The sequence below is a fragment of the Ranitomeya variabilis genome, chromosome 4, assembly GCF_051348905.1.
Source record: "Ranitomeya variabilis isolate aRanVar5 chromosome 4, aRanVar5.hap1, whole genome shotgun sequence".
Classification (NCBI taxonomy): Eukaryota; Metazoa; Chordata; class Amphibia; order Anura; family Dendrobatidae; genus Ranitomeya; species Ranitomeya variabilis.
Window position 1 is genome coordinate 274,215,600 of NC_135235.1, and position 25,338 is coordinate 274,240,937.

At 44.2% G+C, this 25,338-nt stretch overlaps 1 protein-coding gene across 3 annotated transcripts in view; it reads left to right on the forward strand.

Annotated features, from left to right (window-relative positions):
- DRD2 (dopamine receptor D2) overlaps positions 1–25,338 on the forward strand; it is a 391,195-nt gene that overhangs the window by 324,767 nt on the left and 41,090 nt on the right. For all 3 annotated transcript variants that reach the window (XM_077249976.1, XM_077249973.1, XM_077249975.1), the window contains 2 exons: positions 2,039–2,148; positions 20,737–20,873. In XM_077249976.1, coding sequence (XP_077106091.1) covers positions 2,039–2,148; positions 20,737–20,873 — 247 coding nt within the window. The remainder of the gene's footprint in view (positions 1–2,038; positions 2,149–20,736; positions 20,874–25,338) is intronic.

Sequence of the window (25,338 nt, forward strand, 5' to 3'; positions counted from 1 at the left end):
CCTGGTATAATGTCTTCCTTTCACGGTATAATGTACTCCATGCTGGGCCCTTTTCTTGGTAAAATGTCACCCTTTCCTGGTATAATGTTCTCCATCCTGGGCCCCTTCCTGGTATAATGTATGAGAGAACACCGTGTGCACAGTCACAATGTGGTGCATAGACTAGGTTCCCAAACCGTTAGTATAAACAAAAAAGAAAGTCTAGCACTCAACTTCGGTAAACGTGAAAAGACGTTTTTTATTTTGTAGCACTCGAAACGTTTCAGTCCTATCATGGACTTTCATCAGTCACGTGCCAGTGTGGGCCTGTGGGGCCAGGTAAGAGCCAGGAGATGTAGGCTAAAAAACGGAAGGTACAAAGAGAAAACCCTATACGGCACAAATAAGGGAAGTAGTATATGCTTAATTGCGGTGTAACATGTGGATGTAAATACCTCCGGTATACAGTGGCACCTATGGGCCGAGACAGTGCCGATTGCAGGATGAGGGTGCAGCCTTCAGACGCGGTATCCGTGACTAGCGGCGGATACCGCGTCTGAAGGCTGCACCCTCATCCTGCAATCGGCACTGTCTCGGCCCATAGGTGCCACTGTATACCGGAGGTATTTACATCCACATGTTACACCGCAATTAAGCATATACTACTTCCCTTATTTGTGCCGTATAGGGTTTTCTCTTTGTACCTTCCGTTTTTTAGCCTACATCTCCTGGCTCTTACCTGGCCCCACAGGCCCACACTGGCACGTGACTGATGAAAGTCCATGATAGGACTGAAACGTTTCGAGTGCTACAAAATAAAAAACGTCTTTTCACGTTTACCGAAGTTGAGTGCTAGACTTTCTTTTTTGTTTGTTCCTTCCTGGTATAATGTCTCCCTTCCTGGTATAATGTCCCCAATTCTGGGCCTCTTCCAGTAATATGTTAATATTAATAATATCCTCAGATGCACATCCAGCTGAAATAGCTGCTGGTGTTGGCAGACCTCCCCTCCTGCACAGATCCAGTCACGGTCACACTCTCTGAGACTGCGATCATTACATCCTCAAAAGTATGGATAAAAACAAACATATGTTCATAGAGTTCAATGGAGGGATAGGAATTAATATGAATGGAGACAAAAGGTATTGTTGAATACTTTAGAAATTTGCTTGTCCAAAAAAAGAAAAGCCGAGGGCTTGGGAGAGATAAATATTACATTTGATTTTTTAACCCCGTGTTTATTGCAATTTGGGGTATGGAGAGACCTCAGAGCATAGACGTACAAAATTTATTATGAGGCATGCACCTCTTTAATACATTTGATGCACTTTGCTACAGACTGGATTCTCCCCCAAAATACACCTCCTATATATCAGGCATGCATTTGCACCAAAATTTAGGCTTCATACCCGGACCGTAAAACACCCAATGTGTGCAGCCGGACCAATTCCAGTTTTGGCAAATACTTTGCAAAAAGCCAACATTTTTGAGCAAATTGAAAATTTTTTGGTGAAGAAAACACCAAAGACGTAATGGCTTTTTATTCTATACGAAGCCTAAAAAACGTTTCAAACTCAAAACATCTTCAACATCTCAAGTCAACAGTAAAAAAAAAGGACACCAAATATTCCTAAAAGTGATCTCCATAATAAAATAACAGCCACAAAAAAATATGAAAATACTGAGCATTTTAACTTTACATTCAGTTTTTATTGTAATTTTTTTTACTGGGAACCAGGAAATCAATTTAATTTAAGATACTTTTCATTTAAGAAGTTAAGCCTTTATCGTCTTCCAATAAATTTCACGAGAACATGTAACCTCAACCCTTTTGCCCTCCGTCTTACAGCAGGTTGTTTTCATGTCACATAAAAAAAGTCCATTTATAGCGAGCTATCTCCTTCGTTATCTTCACACACATCTGCTGCCGGTATGAATGTACGGTATAAGCCTCTTATGGTCTTTCTGGTTTTCAGCCTCTCGGAGCTTTAATTCTCTTCCATCAGATACTCATCTGCACTATTGATTTTCTGTTCTCCCATCTCTTTCTGCTTCTTAGGTGGTTGGCGAGTGGAGGTTTAGTCGTATCCACTGTGATATCTTTGTCACCCTTGATGTTATGATGTGTACGGCAAGTATCCTTAATCTCTGTGCCATCAGCATTGACAGGTAAGAGACATTGGGAGAGATTGCTCTTCTGGTTTGACAATGGTGACTTTATATGATGAGCATATGCTATGAAAAGGAATACTTATGACAAAAGCCACATAGTCAAGAGCAACTTTGTTAATGCATTGCTTCAAGAAAAAGAAGTGTTTGGAAACTATTGACATAAATTAACGTTTAATTATTTATTGTCTTTTAATTTAAATATGAAAAATGCTTGTATATTTGCATTAAAATATGGTTATTTCCTTGCTCAGTTTTCCTCTTTGAGATGAGCAGATCAAGCAAAATTTGCCTTCACTTAATTTAAGTGGTTTTTTTTTCTGTGAAATTTGATTCGCAGAGAAGTTCCTCTCGGCAAATTTAATGCTTCTTATTATCCTACTAGTTATTTGCAAGCCACCAAGCCATAGGGCAAAAAATCTTTATATTTACGTTACTGCCAGTGCTCACCTCTCCGGACCCTCTGCTCCTCATAGTCACCCATCAGGTTCACACCACATCTTCAGATCGCCGTCACACCAGAATCCCCGGGCCTCTCACGTTAGGTCAGAGCTTATATGGTACTGGAGGATACATGTGTGCAGAAAGTCACCCTTTTGGGTCTGTTCTCATCAATGTGATAGGCCCGGGGTTTTTAATGCAAGTGGTGGTGATCTGGTGATGTGGCAAGGCCAGGACCGGTGAAGCAGAGGGGCCTGAAAGAGGATTTTTTTAACATATGGATGGCCTTTTACAGTTCAGAAAAGTGGCGCCAGTTTAGTGAATTTTATAAAATATGAGTAGAATTCGATTCTATGTAATTCAGAGTTGACTTTGATACTTTCAGACACTGAATATATAACACCACAAGGATGAAAATGGTCAAATACAAAGGGTGGTAAGAAGTCAAAATAAATTTCATTGCAAATCCCTTTCTACTTAGTGACATAATCTAAGCTATTTCCTAATATACTTGCATTAAAAGTTCCATATCCTTGTCTAACTACACTATCTAATCAGCAGTCCACTTTTTTACTACTTCCTGTGCAATGACTCTTTGTTTGAGAATCTCAGCACATGCTGGGTTACTCATAGTGTCATCAGGGGCAGAGTCTGTGGTCATTAATTACGCTTGTTTTGGGGGCTAGTCCCTGCTGTGTACCTGAGCACGAGCTCTGTTGTCAGCTCACATCAGTAGTAACTAGCTGCCCCTGGAAGTGACTGGTTTCCTGTGGGCTGGGTATCATGACCACACTGTTGCCGACTGGTTGCTACTGAGCTGAGCCGACAACAGAGCATATGCTGTGATTGCTTGTACACATCACACAAAAAACATTTCATGATTTCCTGAGACTCATAAACTGATAAAGTTTTCCTGCTTGATATTAAAATTAACAAGTGATTTTACAGTCATTCTGTCTTGGATTTAAAAAAAATAAGTACACCTCCTTCCCAGGTCTAAGAGATTTAATTAATAATGCATGCATCATGTATTCTTTAAGCTGGGGACAGACAAATCCAAATTTAAAGGGGTTGTCCAGTGTAAATTGATAAGTCTGCAGTTACTCTTTGTGACTGTAAACTTGTAAATCTCTCAGCGCATGCACTGTGCTTTGCAAGGATTCACCAGGTCCGGAGGGTATGTATGCCTTATACATACTTCTGACCAGAGCCCGTCTAGTGGGCGCAGCCTTGCTCCATACACTTGTATTTAGCAAGGTCATGGCAATTGATGTTTAGCCCACTAGTGTATGAAGTGAGGTTGCACCCACTTGATAGGCTCTGCGTGACAGTATATATAGTGCACACATACTGTCACGGCCGGGTTGACTGTGACAGAGAGGAGCCAGAAGACAGCAGCATCTGATTTATCCTACTCCTGCACTGTTTAGAAGCACTTTACCTTCATATTACATGGTGCAAATTTATTTCAGCAGTGCAGGGGTTACTCTGCTGTGTTGAGAGCTTCTGGAAGCTTTCCTGATTAAGGCTCCAAGCTGTGCACTGTTAGCCACTCCCATCTCCTATATAATCTGGACCCTGGCTAGCACTCATTGTCAGAGAAGCTTTTGCTACATGGCTGGAGGTTGTTGTTGGTTGTTATTGGAGAAGGTGTTTTGTGGATTTATCTGTGATGGTTGCTAGGTTTTGAGTGTATGATAATTCTCTTTCTTCTCCTACTTTGGTTTAACCACGTCCTCCACTCATCGATGCATTCCTCTATTGTATGTGTGAGTATATTTGTATGATTGGTATTTTCCTTTATCCCTGTTCGTATTGCGGCACACTACTTCTCCCCTCTTCCCTGGATGGGGGAAGTGTACAGACTGAGGGCGGATTCAGGAGCTAAGGCAAGTCATGTGGCCCTGGCATCTTCACCATCAGAAGTAAGAACAGGGCGAGCTGGGGCACCCCTAGCATTAGGGACAGGGAAGGAGCCCCTGGCCCCACAACACTCGACAACAGAGCCATGGCACGTACCTGCAAGTCCTGGCTATGAAAACAGAGAATCTTTGCAGTGCACAGTGTGCACGCTGGGTGAATTCATAAGTCTGCAGTCACACAGAGACTGCAGACTTATCAATTTAACTAGAATTCCCCTTTAAGGAGTAGTTTATTTATTGATACTGACATGCCGAATGACAATGGTTCTTATATTTTGTCAGTATCTGACAATCCCAGCATTGATTAATTTCAGTATGAATCTATGAGAAGAAAAAGAATAAAAGTGTGTTATTTTAAACTTCAATTAGTCCTGTAGCTATGAATTAGACTTGCAATTTTGCTTCTATAATCTGCAAAAATACTTCTTCTGCCTGATGGTAAATGCAATTTGCACCACAGTCGTGCACAGTGTGCATTGCAATGAAATTCAGGCTCCTGCTGTATGCATCCAACTATTTCACAATAAATCTATGTGAAACTTATCCTGGATAGACAAAGTAACCGAGAAATAAAAAGTGCAGAAAGGTTATTAAATCAGTAAATGCAAAGAGGACTGCTGACACAGGCAGGTCCATCATTTCCAACTGAGCTCTACAGTTAGTACAATTATAGGCATAAGGAAAGCGGTATTGTATTTGTAGCATTATTTATTCCTAGCTGAAGAGCCTGGCGTTGCCCAGGCATAGTAACTAACTGGTGTTCCGCTCTCTCCCTCCGAAGCCCCCCTCTCCACTTGCCATCCCGCTCTCTTCCTCCGAAGCCCAGTTCTCCACCCGCCGTCCCGCTCTCCCCCTCAGCAGCCCTGATTTTGCTCCGCAGCCCCGCTGTCTCCCTCCACAGCCCAGCTCTCCATCCACTCTCATGCTTTCTCCTTCCGCAGCCCCAATCTCCAATCGCCATCCTGCATTTTCCCTCCACAGCTCCGCTCTCTCCCTTAGCAGCCCCTGTCTCCACTTGCCATCCCGCTCTCTTCCTCCGAAGCCCAGTTCTCCACCCGCCGTCCCGCTCTCCCCCTCAGCAGCCCTGATTTTGCTCCGCAGCCCTGCTGTCTTCCTCCTCAGCCCAGCTCTCCATCCACTCTCATGCTTTCTCCTTCCGCAGCCCCAATCTCCAATCGCCATCCTGCATTTTCCCTCCACAGCTCCGCTCTCTCCCTTAGCAGCCCCTGTCTCCACTGGCCATCCCGTTCTCTCCCTCGTAGCTCCACTCTCCACCCAAATCCCACACTTTCCCTCTGCAACCCCACTCTCCAGCCGCCAGTGGGCAGGGCTATTTGGAGAGGGGGTGGCTCTATACATACACACACATACATACCCTCAACTTTATATGTATAGATATTTATTATATTTGGGATTGCCATTCAGTAAATTCAGACTATAAAGCAATAAAGGAGAATTGATCCTGAAAATCACTGACACGTAGAAGATTAATATGGAGCCAACAATATATTATAACACTTGGTGAGATAAAATTAGCTTTTCGAAGACATGCAATTGGTGTATTAATCCCTTATTTCTTAACTGATTTCTTAAGTTCTAGAAGCCTAAAAAAATCCTGCAGTTATAAATCTACAGCTTATCATAAAGGATATGGATAATTTTTGTGTGTTATATCTTGGACTAAATATCATTTTTGCAATTGAGTTTCATCAAAAATGTTGCACCTTTTGGTTTTTACAGGCTCTGTTTCCTTGTAAATTGCTGGCTGCTGGATGAGTTCACTTAGTATCCATGAGATGTGATTTGGGTAGGTGAGAGGCTAATACTGGGATCTAAGTTGTAAGCTTGTGAAGAGTGACATGCCAGGTCTAGCATGCCGGTATTAGGAAATTTAAATACCTTGCATACTGCTTTGAGAAATTAAATATGCAAATTGTCTCCTCAAAGAGAAAGAGGATTTGAACTCTAGCGCCACCTATTTTAAGTAGCAATCCTACAAGTAAATATGGAGGGGCAATACACAGAAACACTGTCTGCAAATTGAGATTTTGGTTTGGTTTTTATCCTAAGTCGTATCACAAAGCTCATGAAAGGGTCAATATTGACTTGTAGGATCGTTGTTTCCAATAGGTGGCTCTAGTTTTAGTCTTTCTCTTTGAAGAGATAGTTTGCATATTTAATTTCCCAGAGGATCATGCAAGTCATTCAAGTTTCCTAATACTGGAATGCCAAAACTGGCATGTCAATCTCCACAAAGAGAAACCTAACCCCTTAGATTTCTATTATTTAAAACATATTTTTAAATAAACAGGGGTTTTCCGCTTTAAAGGGAACCTGTCACCCCCAAAATCGAAGGTGAGCTAAGCCCACCAGCATCAGGGGCTTATCTACAGCATTCTGTAATGCTGTAGATAAGCCCCCGATGTATCCTGAAAGATGAGAAAAAGAGGTTAGATTATACTCACCGAGGGGCGGTCCTGCTGCGGTCCGGTCCGGGGCCTCCCATCTTCTTACGATGATGTCCTCTTCCTGTATTCACGCTGCGGCTCCGGCGCAGGCGTACTTTGTCTGCCCTGTTGAGGGCAGAGCAAAGTATTGCAGTGCGCAGGCGCCGGGAAAGGTCAGAGAGAGAACCGTCCCTGGGTGAGTATAATCTAACCTCTTTTTCTCATCTTTCATGATACATTGGGGGCTTATCTACAGCATTCCAGAATGCTGTAGATAAGCCCCTGATGCTGGTGGGCTTAGCTCACCTTCGATTTTGGAGGTGACAGAGTCCCTTTAATTAGACCTAGGAGGATTCTGTGCAAGTACCCAAAAAATCATGGTGTCACGACCTTACATACATGTGCACAGATTCCTCCTGAGCAGCGGCAAGCCGAAGATTTAGTAAGGACCGGACCGGTGATAGCAAAGAGCAGAGTAGCCGGTGAGATGAGCGGCATGGTAAATTTTACGATTCACTCTTATTTTTTACATCTTACTTTTTTATATTCTGAGATCTACAAAGACCCCAGATCATAATAAGAGCCATTAAATTCTCAAATTTCAAATCACATTTCCTATGAAAATCTGCGTGAACAGGCGAATTTCAATTTTGCCTTATCTGCTCATCTCTATTTGAAACTCTTATCTGTTTTTTTTTCCTGAGCTTCTTTCGGTTGATTTATGATCACAGATCACATCAAAGCCGAATGTGCAAGGAAACAAAGAGGCTGTAAAAGCAAAGTACAAAGCAAAAAAAATTGTAATGACACCCAATGGCTAAAATGATACACTGTTAAATAATTCTGGTGGGTTTTAACTTATTTTTCAGCTTCCCAACCTCAGTGACAATTCTGGTAAATGTGAGCCTTAGGCTGATACCTGCTTTGCCTAAAATAAATCCTAACACCAACAACCAGTAATATAGTGCCTTATAGCGGTATTTTTACAACATTGCATTTTTTCAAATGATAGTGTTTTTTATTTGTATTGCAGCTTATGATAACCGTGTTGTACAATTTTTCGCTATAATTTTTTTTCTGACATTATTATCGCAAAGCCTTACCATATGTAGGACTTCAATTCTGGAGATCAGTCAGTAACTTGCTGTGAATTATGATTAATTCAGACGCATGAATTATTGAATATGTGGAAACAAGGTTTTACAATCGTTATAAACAGTTTTATGCGGAACCGTTGTATAATCAGTGTGTATATTGCTTCCCAGTGGCAGCAATTATCCCTTAATTGGAAGGCAGGCCTGTTTGTAAAGAACATTTCCGGTTATTTTGGAGAAATCGTTTGATTCTTCGCTGAACCTAGGAGCTTTTGGCTAACAGGAGAAGACGTTTGTACTTAAACTTTAATATTTTAGAGTGATAGGGTGACAAAATCGAAAAATAGATTGTATCTCCAGTGGTTTGCTACAAATGTTATCTGGAAGCAGGGTCCTGGGATGCAGGGGCGGATTATCAGAGGGTCAATATGGGCGGTAGCCCAGGGCCCAGTGGCTTGGGGGGGCCCTGGGCCACCGCAGATTGACCCTCTGATAATCCGCCGGAGTGTGACTGAATGCCCGGCCCGTCGGCATTTATGGGCCCCGCCCCCCGGACCCGGTGGGCAGAGAGAGGGGGTCCGCATCGGGCCCCTTCTCATCTGCTCACCGGGCCCCTTCCGGCGCTGCGGCGCTTTCCTATTGACGTGCGTGCGCACGCGCCCGCACCTTAATAGTTAACAACAGCCGCCAGCCAATTGGAGGCTGGCAGCTGAAGTCGGCCGCAGCTCACACGTCGCCGGCGTCTGACGTCATTGTCAGTCGCCGGCGAGTGTGCGCTGCTGGAGGGAGCTCGCCGCGTGGAGCGCTGGTAAGGTGAGGAGACTGTTTTTTGTTGTTTTTTTTCGTTTTTTTTTTCATAAGCTAACGGTGGACTGTGGACACATTGGGGGCAATGCTGGAGACACTGGGGCAGATTGCTGGAGACACTAGGGCAATGCTGGAGACACTGGGGCAGATTGCTGGAGACACTGGGGCAGATTGCTGGAGACACTGGGGCAATGCTGGAGACACTGGGGCAATGCTGGAGACACTGGGGCAGATTGCTGTAGACACTGGGGCAGATTGCTGTAGACACTGGGGCAGATTGCTGGAGACACTGGGGCAATGCTGTAGACACTGGGGCAGATTGCTGGAGACACTGGGGCAATGCTGGAGACACTGGGGCAATGCTGGAGACACTGGGGCAATGCTGGAGACACTGGGGCAGATTGCTGGACACACTGGGGCAATGCTGGAGACACTGGGGCAGATTGCTGGAGACACTAGGGCAGATTGCTGGAGACACTGGGGCAATGCTGGAAACACTGGGGCAATGCTGGAGACACTGGGGCAGATTGCTGTAGACACTGGGGCAGATTGCTGTAGACACTGGGGCAGATTGCTGGAGACACTGGGGGCAATGCTGGAGACACTGGGGCAGATTGCTGGAGACACTGGGGCAGATTGCTGGAGACACTGGGGCAGATTGCTGGAGACACTGGGGCAGATTGCTGTAGACACTGGGGCAATGCTGTAGACACTGGGGCAGATTGCTGGAAACACTGGGGCAATGCTGGAGACACTGGGGCAATGCTGGAGACACTGGGGCAATGCTGGAGACACTGGGGCAGATTGCTGGACACACTGGGGCAATGCTCGAGGACACACTGGGGCAGATTGCTGGATACACTGGGGCAATGCTGGAGGACACACTGGGGCAGATTGCTGGACACACTGGGGCAATGCTGGAGGACACACTGGGGCAGATTGCTGGAGACACTGGGGCAATGCTGGAGGACACACTGGGGCAGATTGCTGGAGACACTGGGGCAGATTGCTGGAGACACTGGGGCAGATTGCTGGACACACTGGGGGTAATATGCTGGAGACAATGGGGCAGATTGCTGGACACACTGGGGGCAATGCTGGACAATTGGACATACTGGGGCAGATTGCAGGACACACTGGTGGTAATATGCTGGACACACTGGGGCAATATGCTGGACATACTGGGGCAAATTGTTGAACACACTGGGGGCAATATGCTGGAGTCAGACACTGGGGCAGATTGCTGGAGACACTGGAGGCAATGCTGGAGACGCTGGGGCAGATTGCTGGAGACACTGGGGCAGATTGCTGGAGACACTGCGGCAATGCTGGAGACACTGGGGCAGATTGCTGGAGACACTGGGGCAGATTGCTGGAGACACGGGGCAGATTGCTGGAGACACTGGGGCAGATTGCTGGAGACACTGGGGCAGATTGCTGGAGACACTGGGGCAGATTGCTGTAGACACTGGAGCAGATTGCTGTAGACACTGGGGCAGATTGCTGTAAACACTGGGGCAGATTGCTGGACACACTGGGGGCAATGCTGGAGACACTGGGGCAGATTGCTGGAGACACTGGGGCAGATTGCTGGAGACACTGGAGCAGATTGCTGGAGACACTAGGGCAGATTGCTGTAGACACTAGGGCAGATTGCTGTAGACACTGGGGCAGATTGCTGTAGACACTGGAGCAGATTGCTGTAAACACTGGGGCAGATTGCTGTAAACACTGGGGCAGATTGCTGGACACACTGGGGGCAATGCTGGAGACACTGGGGCAGATTGCTGGAGACACTGGGGCAGATTGCTGGAGACACTGGGGCAGATTGTTGGAGACACTAGGGCAGATTGCTGTAGACACTGGGGCAGATTGCTGTAGACACTGGGGCAGATTGCTGTAGACACTAGGGCAGATTGCTGTAGACACTGGGGCAGATTGCTGTAGACACTGGGGCAGATTGCTGTAGACACTGGGGCAGATTGCTGTAGACACTGGGGCAGATTGCTGGAGACACTGGGGCAATGCTGGAGACACTGGGGCAATGCTGGAGACACTGGGGCAATGCTGGAGACACTGGGGCAGATTGCTGGACACACTGGGGCAATGCTCGAGGACACACTGGGGCAGATTGCTGGACACACTGGGGCAATGCTGGAGGACACACTGGGGCAGATTGCTGGAGACACTGGGGCAATGCTGGAGGACACACTGGGGCAGATTGCTGGAGACACTGGGGCAGATTGCTGGAGACACTGGGGCAGATTGCTGGAGACACTGGGGCAGATTGCTGTAGACACTGGAGCAGATTGCTGTAGACACTGGGGCAGATTGCTGTAAACACTGGGGCAGATTGCTGGACACACTGGGGGCAATGCTGGAGACACTGGGGCAGATTGCTGGAGACACTGGGGCAGATTGCTGGAGACACTGGGGCAGATTGCTGGAGACACTAGGGCAGATTGCTGTAGACACTAGGGCAGATTGCTGTAGACACTGGGGCAGATTGCTGTAGACACTGGAGAAGATTGCTGTAGACACTGGGGCAGATTGCTGTAAACACTGGGGCAGATTGCTGGACACACTGGGGGCAATGCTGGAGACACTGGGGCAGATTGCTGGAGACACTGGGGCAGATTGCTGGAGACACTGGGGCAGATTGCTGGAGACACTAGGGCAGATTGCTGGAGACACTAGGGCAGATTGCTGTAGACACTGGGGCAGATTGCTGTAGACACTGGGGCAGATTGCTGTAGACACTGGGGCAGATTGCTGTAGACACTGGGGCAATGCTGGAGACACTGGGGCAATGCTGGAGACACTGGGGCAGATTGCTGGACACACTGGGGCAATGCTCGAGGACACACTGGGGCAGATTGCTGGACACACTGGGGCAATGCTGGAGGACACACTGGGGCAGATTGCTGGAGACACTGGGGCAATGCTGGAGGACACACTGGGGCAGATTGCTGGAGACACTGGGGCAATGCTAGAGACACTGGGGCAGATTGCTGGACATACTGGGGCAGATTGCTGGACACACTGGGGATAATATGCTGGAGACAATGGGGCAGATTGCTGGACACACTGGGGGCAATGCTGGACAATTGGACATACTGGGGCAGATTGCAGGACACACTGGTGGTAATATGCTGGACACACTGGGGCAATATGCTGGACATACTGGGGCAGATTGTTGAACACACTGGGGGCAATATGCTGGAGTCAGACACTGGGGCAGATTGCTGGAGACACTGTCTGGGGGCAATGCTGGACACACTGGGGCAGATTGTTGGTTACTGGGGCAATATGCTGGACATACTGGGGCAGATTGCTGGACACACTGGGGGTAATATGCTGGACACACTGGGGCAGTTTGCTGGACACACTGGGGGCAGGACTGGAGGCATGGGCAGAATGTAGACACGGGGAAGAATGAAAGACATGGGGCAGGATTGGATCATGGGGCAGGAGAATACGATGGAGACAGATGGAGCAGGATGGGGAGATCACATGGGGTAGAATGGATACTCATGAGTGCAGGATGGGAGAACATATAGCAGGAGCCAGGAATGAGACACACGGGGCCAGGGTGGGGAATATTATTACCATAGGGGCTAATTAAGGGATATTATTACTGCAGTGATGTATTTATTTTATTTTTTGAGTATACTATTTTAAATGGGGGGGCGGTCCTGTTACTGTGCAGAGTGACTCTATATCGCCTTTTTTTCTCCATGTGTAATGTAGAAGTTGTGAAAAATTAAGTAATGTGTTCTGCAAGCAGAGCTCGAGATAACTGTGTTATTTCCTGCAGAAACGAGTCCTGGCTGGAAGAAATGATGGCGGGCTGTGCTGGATGAAAGATGAAGGACTTCACCTAGAGACGTCATTGGTGAGTCAGTGTTACCTATACATTGACACTATACACTATACTATATACAGAGGTCCTGTGTACAATGTCACCAGTAATCACCGTATTACCTATACACTATATACAGAGCTCCTGTGTATAATGTCACCAGTGATCTCTGTATTACCTCTACACAGACACTGCATACTAAGTACAGATCTCCTGTGAATACTGGCACTTATGGTGATAGTATTGTGTTTTTTTTTATTATTATTACTGATCAGTATTGTAGTATTCAGTCACTATGTGGCGGTAATATGTGGTCTGGAAATGGTGTTGTGGTATTTGTCCCTTGAATGTGCTATTTGGTCACCAAGTGGTGGTAATATGTGGTCTTGACATGGTGCAGTGGTATTTGTTCCTTGTATGTGATATTATTCGATCACTGTGTTTGTAATTTGTGGTCTGGTCATGGCGCGGTGGTATTTGTTCCTTGTATGTGATATTATTGGTCAAAATATACCTAAATTATATTGCAGATTTTAACAAATATTTAATAGGTTACAGTAGAGTAGGGCCCGGCCATTTTTCTGGAATAATCTGGTTCGGGTATAATATGAACCCCCCCCCCCCCCCGTCACATGACCCCCCCGTCACATGACCCCCCCGTCACATGACCCCCCCGTCACATGACCCCCCCCCCGGGGGGGCCCACAGTGTCTGAACAGCCCGGGGCCCTGGCTACCCTTAATCCACCCCTGCTGGGATGCAACAACCAGACAAGGACACAGTGGACGTAACCAACTTAACTATGTATTGTCTTAACACGGATATATGGGGGTAATTTTGTAGGAAGCAAATTATGTAAATACAGGAAATTAAGAGCATACAATATTAGCTTTGATGATAATAAACACACAATGACACTTGCAACACTAAAGGTACCGTCACATTAAGCGACGCTGCAGCGATAGCGACAACGATGCCGATCGCTGCAGCGTCGCTGTTTGATCGCTGGAGAGCTGTCACACAGACCGCTCTCCAGCGACCAACAATGCCGAGGTCCCCGGGTAACCAGGGTAAACATCGGGTTGCTAAGCGCAGGGCCGCGTCTGCTTGGATCAGGTCCACTCTACAGCGGCGTCTCCTCAGCCCACGGATCTCCCAGCCGGTCATATCTGATATATGTCTCCTTCTACATGGGCTTGCCCATTAAAGTGACTGACGAAAGCCTATTTGAGGCTGAAACGTTTCCCCAGTGCTACATTGGCACCAAATAAAATCAGCAAAAATACTTAAGTTGAGTGCGAGACTTCTTCTGATACAATGTGTGGTCACAACAGTGTACAAGCTGTGAGCAGCAGTGTTCCCTGAACAATATGGAAAGGAAAGAATTTAATCAACATTCTAAGGAGGCCAGTCCAATTACAGACATATATGTCTGGTAGTGTGGTTTTATTTAACTCTATCGTTTCCAAACCCATTTCTCAGATGCTACAGGAAATAGTGGTCACCACTGTGGCCAGGTACAGTCTATAAGAGCTATACATGATTATTGTGTCCTCTTCTTCTTATTATTATTATTACTACTATCTAGACAAGAAGACACAATAAAATAAAATAGGGTGGGTACTTGACCATAACCAGCCCTATTATTCTACCCTAAATCAGCTTTATTAGTCTACATGAGTTTTTCAGCTATTATCCTGTGATGTAGACATCAAATTGTGCTTTTATTATGATTATCTGCAACAGCAATAAACATTTGTAAAAGTGCTACTGAGATAACAATACTTATGAATATGATACTTTTCTATATGGTGATAAAGCTAATTTACATTAAATGTATTTGCTTATTATAGCTTACATTTGCTTTGTGTTACCAAAACACCTTTAAATAATCAAGGCATAAAACCCAACAAAACTTTGAAGGTTTTCTGTGGATTCTGGCACAAAGACACTCACATCTGGTCCTTTAAATTATGCCGTAAGTGTACCATCTATAGACCCTTATTGGAGTTTGCTCAGTCGGGGTTAGATATTGCATATTTGGCTCAGCTAGTGGTTAGGCAGCAATTATTTGCTGCTCACTGGTTCTTTAACCAATTCTGGGCTGCCCATTAACTCTAAATGTCCAAGCAGTCCACACTTTACTCTATAGTGACGCTCTAAAATGTCACTGCAGAGTAAGAAACTTGTAGAAGATTGTGCAGCTGTGTGGGATGGCCGGTCAGACACAGGCAGACTCTCCACAAAGAAGTTAGACATGGCTTATCATGTCTGCCGTCGTGATTGCTGTGTACACAAAGCCGTACAAGTGTTGTGCATTTATATTAGGACTAGCTGTTTCCAGCCAGCTAATACTCGGCATGCTCATTGCTATCTAATTAACGCTGCTAGTGATTAAACTAAAGTAAATAATGACAACATTCAGTAGCTCTTACGCAGGTGGTAAATTAACTTAAAATGAAGTTAATAACAATAATAATAATTAAAAATCAGAATAATACTAATACATTTTATTCACAGTGTAAAATCAAAAGCAAACTGGATTTGTGTGGTAATGTGTGGGGACAGAGCCTCGTGTGGTAATGTGTGAGGACAGAGCCTCGTGTGGTAATGTGTGAGGACGGAGCCTCGTGTGGTAATGTGTGGGGACGGAGCCTCGTGTGGTAATGTGGAGGGACGGAGCCTCGTGTGGTAATGTGTGGGGATGGAGCCTCATGTGGTAATGTGTGGGGATGGAGCCTCATGTGGCAATGTGGTAGGGGAGCGGGATTGTGTGTGGTAATGTGGTGGGGGGCGGGATTGTGTGTGGTAATGTGGTGGGGGGGCAGGATTGTGTGTGGTAATGTGGTGGGGGGCGGGATTGTGTGTGGTAATGTGGTGGGGGGCAGGATTGTGTTGTAATGTGGGGGGGCGGGATTGTGTGTGGTAATGTGGTGGGGGCGGGATTGTGTGTAGTAATGTGGTGGGGGGCAGGATTGTGTGTGGTAATGTGGGGGGCGGGATTGTGTGTGGTAATGTGGGGGGGCGGGATTGTGTGTGGTAATATGGTGGGGGGCGGGATTATGTGTGGTAATGTGGTGGGGGTCAGGATTGTGTGTGGTAATGTGGGGGGTGGGATTGTGTGTGGTAATGTGGGGGAGGCGGGATTGTGTGTGGTAATGTGGTGGGGGGCAGGATTGTGTGGTAATAGGGGGGCGGGATTGTGTGTGGTAATGTGGTGGGGGGCAGGATTGTGTGTGGTAATGTGGGGCGGGATTGTGTGTGGTAATGTGGTGGGTGGCGGGATTGTGTGTGGTAATGTGGTGGGGGCGGGATTGTGTGTGGTAATTTGGTGGGGGGCGGGATTGTGTGTGGTAATGTGGTGGGGCGGAGCTACTGTGTAGGGGGTGGGATTAGTGAGTAATCACGATGCCTCTTATATATATAGATTCACTAATAGTGCTTCCTCTTCCGAACCATGTGATCGGTTGGTGAAGGAAAGGACAAGGAGCTGCTGAGTTTAAGGAAACAGAGTGTGTAAAAAAATGCAAAAAATAGATAAAAACTAAAAAAAATAAAGGGTTACTGGAGGTCACAGACAAATGAAGTCAAGAAAACCACTGACATGCAGCAGGATTACTGGAAGCCACAGACAAGTAGCTCAAGGACTGGAAACCACAGGTGACCAAGAGTTGGCCTGTCAACAGTAACTAAACTCAAAGAGTTACTAGATGTCATGATCCAGATTGGGTTTTGAGTCCTGTTTTCCCTTTTTCCCCGTCTGGTCATGTCAAGAGCTAACCTTTCTCAGCCCCTGTCTGTGTTCAGGGTGGCTATGTATCGCCGCTGCTTCCTGCAGGCGATGTCAGTTATAGTTTCTGCCTATAGTGCTGCTGATCTGACTCTGATTGCTCTGATTGGTCCTGCTGCGTTTGCTGTCTGAACCTATGTCTCTGTATTTCCTTATTACCGTCTTGACTCAGTGTTTCCCTTTAGTGTGCAGACCCCTTGGTTTTACATGGCGTGTATCCTGACCTGTTTCTGTCCTTTGTCTATTGGCTTATCCGCTTACTGACCACCTGGCTTGTCTCTGACTACAAGTTTGCTTATTCCTTGGAAAGGCGCTACAGTCTAGGATTTGACCCGGCTTGTTTGACTATTCTGCTGCCACCTGTGGTAGCCTCACTGCTGCACTACAGGTCAGCTCTGCTTAGGTGCAGACCTGCTTTCTCTCTACTGCCATGTAGTGAAGCCTGCACATACCTGCATTGCAGCAGCATGACACTAGAAAGTCTTAATGCAATACCAAGAGACAGGTGTGAGTCTTGGGAGGCCTTGTATAGGCCTAGAAAACACAACACATGAGAGCACACCAGGCTATTTGCAAAGCCTGACATGGAGCAAAAAAAAAATCTGTCCGATCAGGACAGGTGCGTAACAGTTTAAACCGATATTAGAAAAAAAAGGAATGTAAGAATGACCTAAAAATTAAACCCCAATATTTAGTGAAAAAAAAGATGCAAAATGATTTGAAGATTCAAGCGAGAAAATTATTAGAGCCACTACAAGTGCATATAAGATAAAACCCCATAAATACACCTCGTCAGAAATGGAGAAATGTCCCAGTCCTGAACTTTTTAGGATGGTGAGTGTAGCACATGTACAAGTGGCAGCTAGGATTGAAACCTAGCGAGAAGCAAAAATGAGAACTACATTTCCATAGTGGTGGAAATAGAGTGGACATTAGCGACGACGATCAGATAGGATCACGTATGGTCAGTATGATCGGGAAAGTGGACAATTTTAGACAGTACAATTGTAATGAAACAGAGTACAAACTTCATAAACTGCGTGATGGATAGAATATTCCTATAAATAGTGTTTTCCTAATCCAGGCCCTTAATTTTAATTCCAGTACTGTTATCAGATTTGTAAAGATTCTGTCCTATTACGCAGAAAATATTTATAACGTGGATGGTATGTGCCGCATGAGTCAATGCTCTTTAAGATCATTGATTTCCTACTTGCAGGCGCATGGATGTAATTTCCCTGGTGGAACGCCTAATACTGTGGAAATGTCACACATAAAGGATTGTGCCTGATGCTTTATGAATTATCATAACTAAGTTAAATATAATATGTTCTATATGAAAGCAGTAAAAGGAGGGACCTTTATGTACAGGGCATGTTAGAAATAAAAAGCTAAATCAACCTCCACAAGGACTGCAGCCACCAACATCTTGATATCTTTTAGCATATGGGCTTCTGGGCTTGGAAGGTTTGTGCCGCCATAGAACATGGTTACTTGGGCTACTTTCACACTAGTGTCGGGCCCGGCCCGTCGCAGTGCATCGGGCCGAGGTTACCGACGCTAGCATTCTCTGCGCCGCACAACAGGGTTAGCGGATGTATTTTTCCAGCGCATCCATTGTGAGGTGCGGGGAAGTGCGGGGAGGTGGGGGCGGGGTTCCGGCCGCGCATGCACGGTCGGAAAAAGCGGACCGTCGGGAGCAAAAAACGTTACATGTAATGCTTTTTGCTCCCGACGGTCCGCCACAAAACGGCGCAACCATCGCACGACGGTTGCGACGTGTGTCAATGCGTCACAAATGCGTTGCTAATGTTAGTCAATGCAGAAAAAACGCATCCTGCAAGCACTTTTGCAGGATGCGTTTTTTCGGCAAAACAACGCATTGCGACGTATTGCAGTTAACGCTAGTGTGAAAGTAGCCTTAGACAGAGTGAAGGACCTTCGATGACGTCGCGGCTTGTGATTGGTCGCGTGACCTCTCATGTGACCGCTCACGCGACCAATCACAAGCCGCGACGTCATCGCAGGTCCTACACTCACTGCATTCTTAGGAACGGAGGCTGCCGGTTACACCGCTAAGGTCCAGGGTCCGCCGGAGGGGTGAGTATATCCATATTTTTGTATTTTTATTCTTTATTTTTTACATGAATATGGATCCCAGGGCCTGAAGGAGAGTCTCCTCTCCTCCAGACCCTGGGAACCATACACTGGGAACTTCCGATTCCGATTTCCGATATCACAAAAATATCGGAACTCGGTATCGGAATTCCGATACAGCAAATATCGGCCGATACCTGATACTTGCGGTATCAGAATGCTCAACACTACTCATAGCAAGTGAGCATTTCTGCCACACGCCAGCGATCTGATCATCGCCTGTATGTAGTAGAGCCAATCAGAAGATCGCAGCTTCTAGTCTCCCATGTAGACTATTGAAGCAAGAGAAAGAGGCTGCTGCATTTGCTGCCTCCACTTTTATATAGATTCTGATATTCCCTCTTGACTGGCTGCATTACAGTATGCGATGCTGTAGTCATTAAAGCGAAATCCGCACTTAGGTCATGTAAACCTTTTTGGCCAATACCATTTTCTGCATTATGTAGCAATTTGTCAGGCATATTTTTAGCAACTTTTTTTTTCTAGTTGAAAATTGGTGAAATTCACCAAGACCTGCAAATTTCATAAAATTCATCTCACATTTAATTTGAATTGAATGGATTTGCTCATCTCTACTGCCATCTCTAAAGAGCGAAGTTGGCTCTTGGTTTCCATCTCTTGAAGACTATTGTAGACAATCTTTCTGCAGTCTATACTTCGTGGCTTACATATGAGCCTAGAGGCCTCCATGCAGATTAGACTGTCAGCCAAAGCCGCTGATATCGACAGGTTCAGATGACACCCTAATATACAGTCATGGCCAAAGTATTGGCACCCCTGAAATTATTCTAGAAATTGAAGTATTTCTTCCAGAAAATTATTGCAATTATAGATGTTTTGTTATACACATATTTATTTCCTTAGTGTGTTTTGGAATAACAGGGAAAAAAGTCAATTGTACATAATTTTACACAAAACCCCCCAAAAAACCCAGACAAAATTGTTGGCACCTTTTCAAAATTGTGGGTAAACAACTTTGTTTCTAACACGTGATGCTTGTGCAATGCTTGGTGTCAACCCTTTTGGCCATGACTGTATATGGGAGCACCTGCCAATTGGTTCTAGAGGGAGATGTGAATTGGAAATGTCTGATTTCGAACTTCTGATGGCTTTATTTATCCAGAGGTATGCCACTGGCAGAAATGTCTGTTAGGGCTTTCTCACAGAGAATACAGGACTGGTCGGCCATGTGAGCACTCCTGCGTATGGTAAAGTTGGCTATCAGCTGAACAATTGGCTGGAGAATCCTTCAGCCGTCAGCCATCAATGTGTATGGCCAGCTTAAGGAAACTTTTATTATTTATCAGTGTACCAAGTAGCTCTGCTCTGGAAGGGAGAACACTATCTGATAACAGTCAACCATGGAAAAGAGATACGCATCTGTTTCAATGCAAAAAGGGGCATTGGTTGGATGAATAGGATGCCTGTGACACAGCTCTCATTAGAAGAGATCCATGAGAAGGCAAATAGCAAGAAACCTAACACTGCAGTCTACCTAAAGGTGCATCTTTCTTTTGCAGAAGGATGAGATAGTATTTTTCATTCTAAATTTGCATCCCATGGAGCTTTGCTCATAAATAAGTCTCGATGTATAAGCTTGACCTATTCAATAAGAAGGATACAATACGAAGTGCTATTGGGAAATGGTGGTGTTATATTTATCAGTAAAAATTGACAGAGGAGTAGTGATCGGTGAACATTGTTGGGTAACTTCTTTTCCGAGCATGCTCGGTGTTATTCGAATATCTTGGATATGCTCACTTGTATATTATTATATTATGTTCGAGTCCCTGCTGCTGCATGATATTTGTTTTTAGACAGCTTCACCAGATGTGGGGATTTGGTAACAAACAGGCTGCATGTGCTCAGGCTGTCCAACAGCTGCAAATCATGCAGCAGCTCAGAATCGACCATTATATACAAGCACACCCGAGATACTCGAATAACACATAAGCATGCTCGGAAAAGACCGAGTACATTCGCTTATCACTACAGAGGAGTTCTAAAGTGCCTTGCAAATGTTTTTCTTGCATACAGACTGCATATCTATAATGTGTGCTTGTTTTAGGTACACAGCAGTGGCAATGCCGATGCTCTACAACACACGTTACAGCTCCAAGCGCAGAGTGACAGTCATGATTGCAGTAGTTTGGGTTTTATCCTTCGCAATCTCTTGCCCACTTCTCTTTGGACTAAATAACACTGGTGAGTATACAAAATTAAAATGAATTGAATTGACTGTTCTTTTTTTGTAGGAATCATTTAGATGCTAGTGCCAAGCAAACAGAGAGGGAGGAAGAGACGTGATTGCCAGGGAACTTAAAGGGGCTTTGCAGCCAAAGTCATTTATTTCTGATTGACTAGGTAGGTGATAAATGTTAGATTCGTCAGGATTGGATTGCTGGCACTCTCACCAATCTCTACTTCTTGGCAGTTTCTGCTCCTTCAACTGGAAAGTGATAAATGTTTGTGCCTGAAATCCACCATAAAAGAGGTGTTTTATTGCGGCATCCAGTTTCCATGTTTTTTTGGCACATGAACATCATTGATAAAGTTCCCTGTTTGGATTGAGAGGATGAGTTAAAATAATTGTCCATTGCTAACTAATTGATGACCTATCCTTAGTATTAGATAGTATTGTAACAGTGCTGGGTAATATCTATACTAAGGTCAAGGATATGTCATCAATATTGGTGGAGGTCCCACACAACTGGCATCCCCACTGATGAGTAGTTATTGACTCTGATGTTGGTTGGATGTACAGTGCATGGATCTGGAACTTCATGGCTCTGTACACTGTGTAGTGGCCGTTCCTGGGAACTGTAGCTAGGCTCCAATTGAAGTGAATGGAAGAAGAGCTGAAGTACTCAAGAATGGCCACTACACAGTGTAAAGTGCTGTGGTATCTGGCTCCATACACGGTTTACATCACACCTGATTGGTGGGGTCCTGGGTTTCAGAGCTCCACTGATCTGATACTGATTCCCTATCCTAAGGATAGGTCACCAACATGTCAGTCCCAGACAACCCATTTGTGTTCTTCTAATATACAGTAATAAACTATTATTTGAGTGACCATTGTGAACATTACCATCATTATCCAAATAAATGAAGAAAAGAACGTGGCACTCACCCGATACTTGCTGTGAAGTGATGTCGTTTATTCAAAATATACAGACATTGGCACGATGTGGAGAGGCGGCTGGTGAGGGTAACAGTGCAAGAGGAGGGAAGAGGACGACGGCCGTTTCGCGCTCATGCGCTTCAACGGGTCCTGGACCCGGATCATTTATTTGGACTTGGATTACTACCATTGTTGAGCACCTCCCAAGGCTGTTGGCGATTGCATGCCATAAGTGGTACTAAATAGAATCCTCCTGTTGTTGGATATTACAACGGGGCAATCAAGCTCCACGGAGTGTGACACACTAACGCTGGATGTTCTAAACCTTATAACTGCGCAGTGAATCCGCTGCTACGGAATATCCGCCTGGTGCCATTCTATCTCCATATTTTGGCTATTACCATCATTATTACCTAGTGTTACATTTCTTATCAAATGTATAGAATTGTAAACAAGTGCAAATTATGTAGCAAAACAAAAATTTCAAAAATTAATCCCAGCAAGGTTTTCACCATTTCAATTCTTCCTTTTGAATGTTTGATAATGGTTAACGAGCTCTAAACATTGAATTATGACCGTCCGAAAGTCCAAATGTTCTCACATCTATCAGTGTTATGTAAATGCCAAGGTGTATAAATCCTGGAATCATCTGTGGCAAAATATTCAAAGTACTACCTTCACTTGCACATCTAAAATCCCCCGCCCAGTCAAAGTGACTTGTTGATGCCCCCTCCCAATGACACTCAGTACCTAAGCACCTAGAGACATCTTATCCCACTTTGCAACACCCCTGGTTGTAAATTTGGGGAAACATTGAAATTGTTAACTATTGAGCTATAGTTGGTAAAAAAGTAAAAATCAGAACTATAGGTCTTCTTGGTCAATTTCCTATCGTAATATGACAGATTGTAAAGTATCATTCTCGTTGATCATATTGCCTGTCCGACATTTTGACAGGTACACACAGTTGGATGGGATATGTGAAGCAAGAGACAGAAGCACTAATCCAACTAAGTGGTGCCGGCATGGGGTGTTTCATTCTATGCACCCACCGGTGCTCCCATGATGCGACTGAGAGGTGCCAATGAGTTGCCATGATATTCAGGAGTCTGCTGAAGACCGCCGTGATTGTCATGACTGTTCTCTGGCAATCATAGGCGACCGTGACAGCTGTATATAACACAAGCAATCAGATGATCACAGGTTAACTCCTGCAAAGTACAAAGACATACAATTAAAAACTAAAAAAAAGTTTGAACAAATATGAAAAAAAATTAAAAAGCATAAAAGTTCAAATCACCCTTTTTTTTTACCACATTTCAAAAAAAGATAATTAAAAAATACACATATGTTGTATTACCGCATTCAGAAAACTTAGATATTTAAAAATAATTAACCCGATCAGTAAACACTTTAAATTGGAAGGGGAAGGACTGGCACACTGTCCTATAAAAGAATTGTGTGCTCGAGGAAGGGACTCATGGCCCAGATAGATAGAGATGGGATCCTCAGCACCACAAAAGAAAATGAGACTGCAGGTCTTGCTGCAGTGTAAATTTATTTTGATCCGGCAAGGAGTCAAAAACAGATGTGGTACTTGATGAAAACTTGTAGGGCAAAACATTTATTCATGTGATTGCGGAATTAACTTTATCTTTTTGGGATTGATCACCCTTGATTGGACGCTTACTACCTGTTTATGTATCAATAAAAACATTGTCTCACACCGCAAAAAAAAAACCGTCGCACAGCTCCGTTGATTGAAAAATGATGACATTTGGGTCTCTTGACGACACTTTCCCCCAATTTTTTAGTAAAAAAATTCAGATTTTATGTTTCACCACTAAAATATTTTAAAAAAACAGGATATTTGGTATCGATGTAACAGTACTGATCAGAATAATCATATTGTGAGGTCATTTTGACCACACACTGTACACTGAAAAACCAACTCCCCCCCCCCCAAAAAAAAATGTATTTTTCATAATTTCATTGCACTTTTTTCCCATTTTCCAGCACATTATGTGGTATAATGAATGGTGTTATTCAAAGTACAATTCATCCTTTATAAAACGAGCCCTTATGTGTCAATGTGGACAGAAAGATAAAAATTAGTTAGGGTTCTTGGATGAAGGGGAAAACAAAATGCAAAAACGGAAATTGGCCACATTGGGAAAGGGTAAGTCAATTTGTTTATAAATGTTCTTTAATTAAATAATCCTATTTCTGGGTTGATGTTAAATACCACATGGGAGGTGAAAAGCATAGCTATCGTAACAAGGTTTGGTCAATAAAATGCTTTGAAAAAATTTCAGTATCCAACTGCTGAAGAAAACGAAAAAAAAAAATAAGAACACCAATAAGGTCACACGCTATCCAATTTTATACCAACTGCTGGATTACTGTGGCATGTTGGTAGTGAAAAATATTTTATTTTTCATTTTTGTTGTTTTTCTGTTTTTTCCAGAAGTTGAGAACCCACTTTTATTTGATCTTCTACTCAACGCTTCTCTATAGAGTAGGACATTACACTTTTAGTTGTCTTTGCTTGGCATGTTTTTTTATGTGACTGAACAGAGACTTGACAGAGCATAAGGAAATCTATCACCTTGAAGCGTCATAAATAGATGACAGTCCTATGTCAAAGGAAGGAAGACAGGTAATCCTGCATATATATGCCATAAACCTTTTTAGTATTCAACATAGATATCTGCAAATCAAGAACTTCCCTGTTGCAAAAATGGCAAAATACATGGCATGCTAAAAATGACCGACGTCATAATTCCCAAAAAACACAATAGGGAGTCTAAAATAAAAGCTATATAAGCAAACATACAATATATGTATTTTATTGATATAGAATATACTGAATGGATAAATACACTATTGAATTGAATTCCAGGTAAACACAAATCTTTGCAAAAATACAATAACAGTTTTCACTTTTTTTCAAATGGAACTGGCAATATATTACCAGCAGAATAGCTGCCTGAGTGATAATAAAGACAAGTAATTAGAAATCCCTGGGGCTGTCACTATTATCTATTTTTATAAAATAATAGACTTTTATTTTCCCACAAGCGAAATGTCAAAACGGATTTATTGATGAAGCAATGCAGATTAAATATTGAAGACAAGCGAAATAGTCAGTGAATGGTAGACCAATATATGTTGCTTTGGAAGCAGCAACGGTATTAAATTTAGAGAGCTTGGGCATAACACAGAAACATACCAATTAATAACATGCAATAAATCCAGCACAATTACATATTTGCTCAGGGTTTTCGTGCACAGTAAGACTACGTTCCCACAATGAGCTTTCGGTGAGTTTTTGATATTTCTGCAACCATTAAGCACTTCCCTTTTTTAAAAAAACAAACAAATATGCAGCATAAAAAAAACTCAATGAGTGCTCATCATGGGGCAGTAGCCTAAATATGTACACTTGAATTACACACCAGGTGGACAAAGTGCTACGGGAAATAATTTATTAGGAGAAAACTGGAAGACAATAGCGCAAATGTCACACCGTGATGGTCTTAGCTA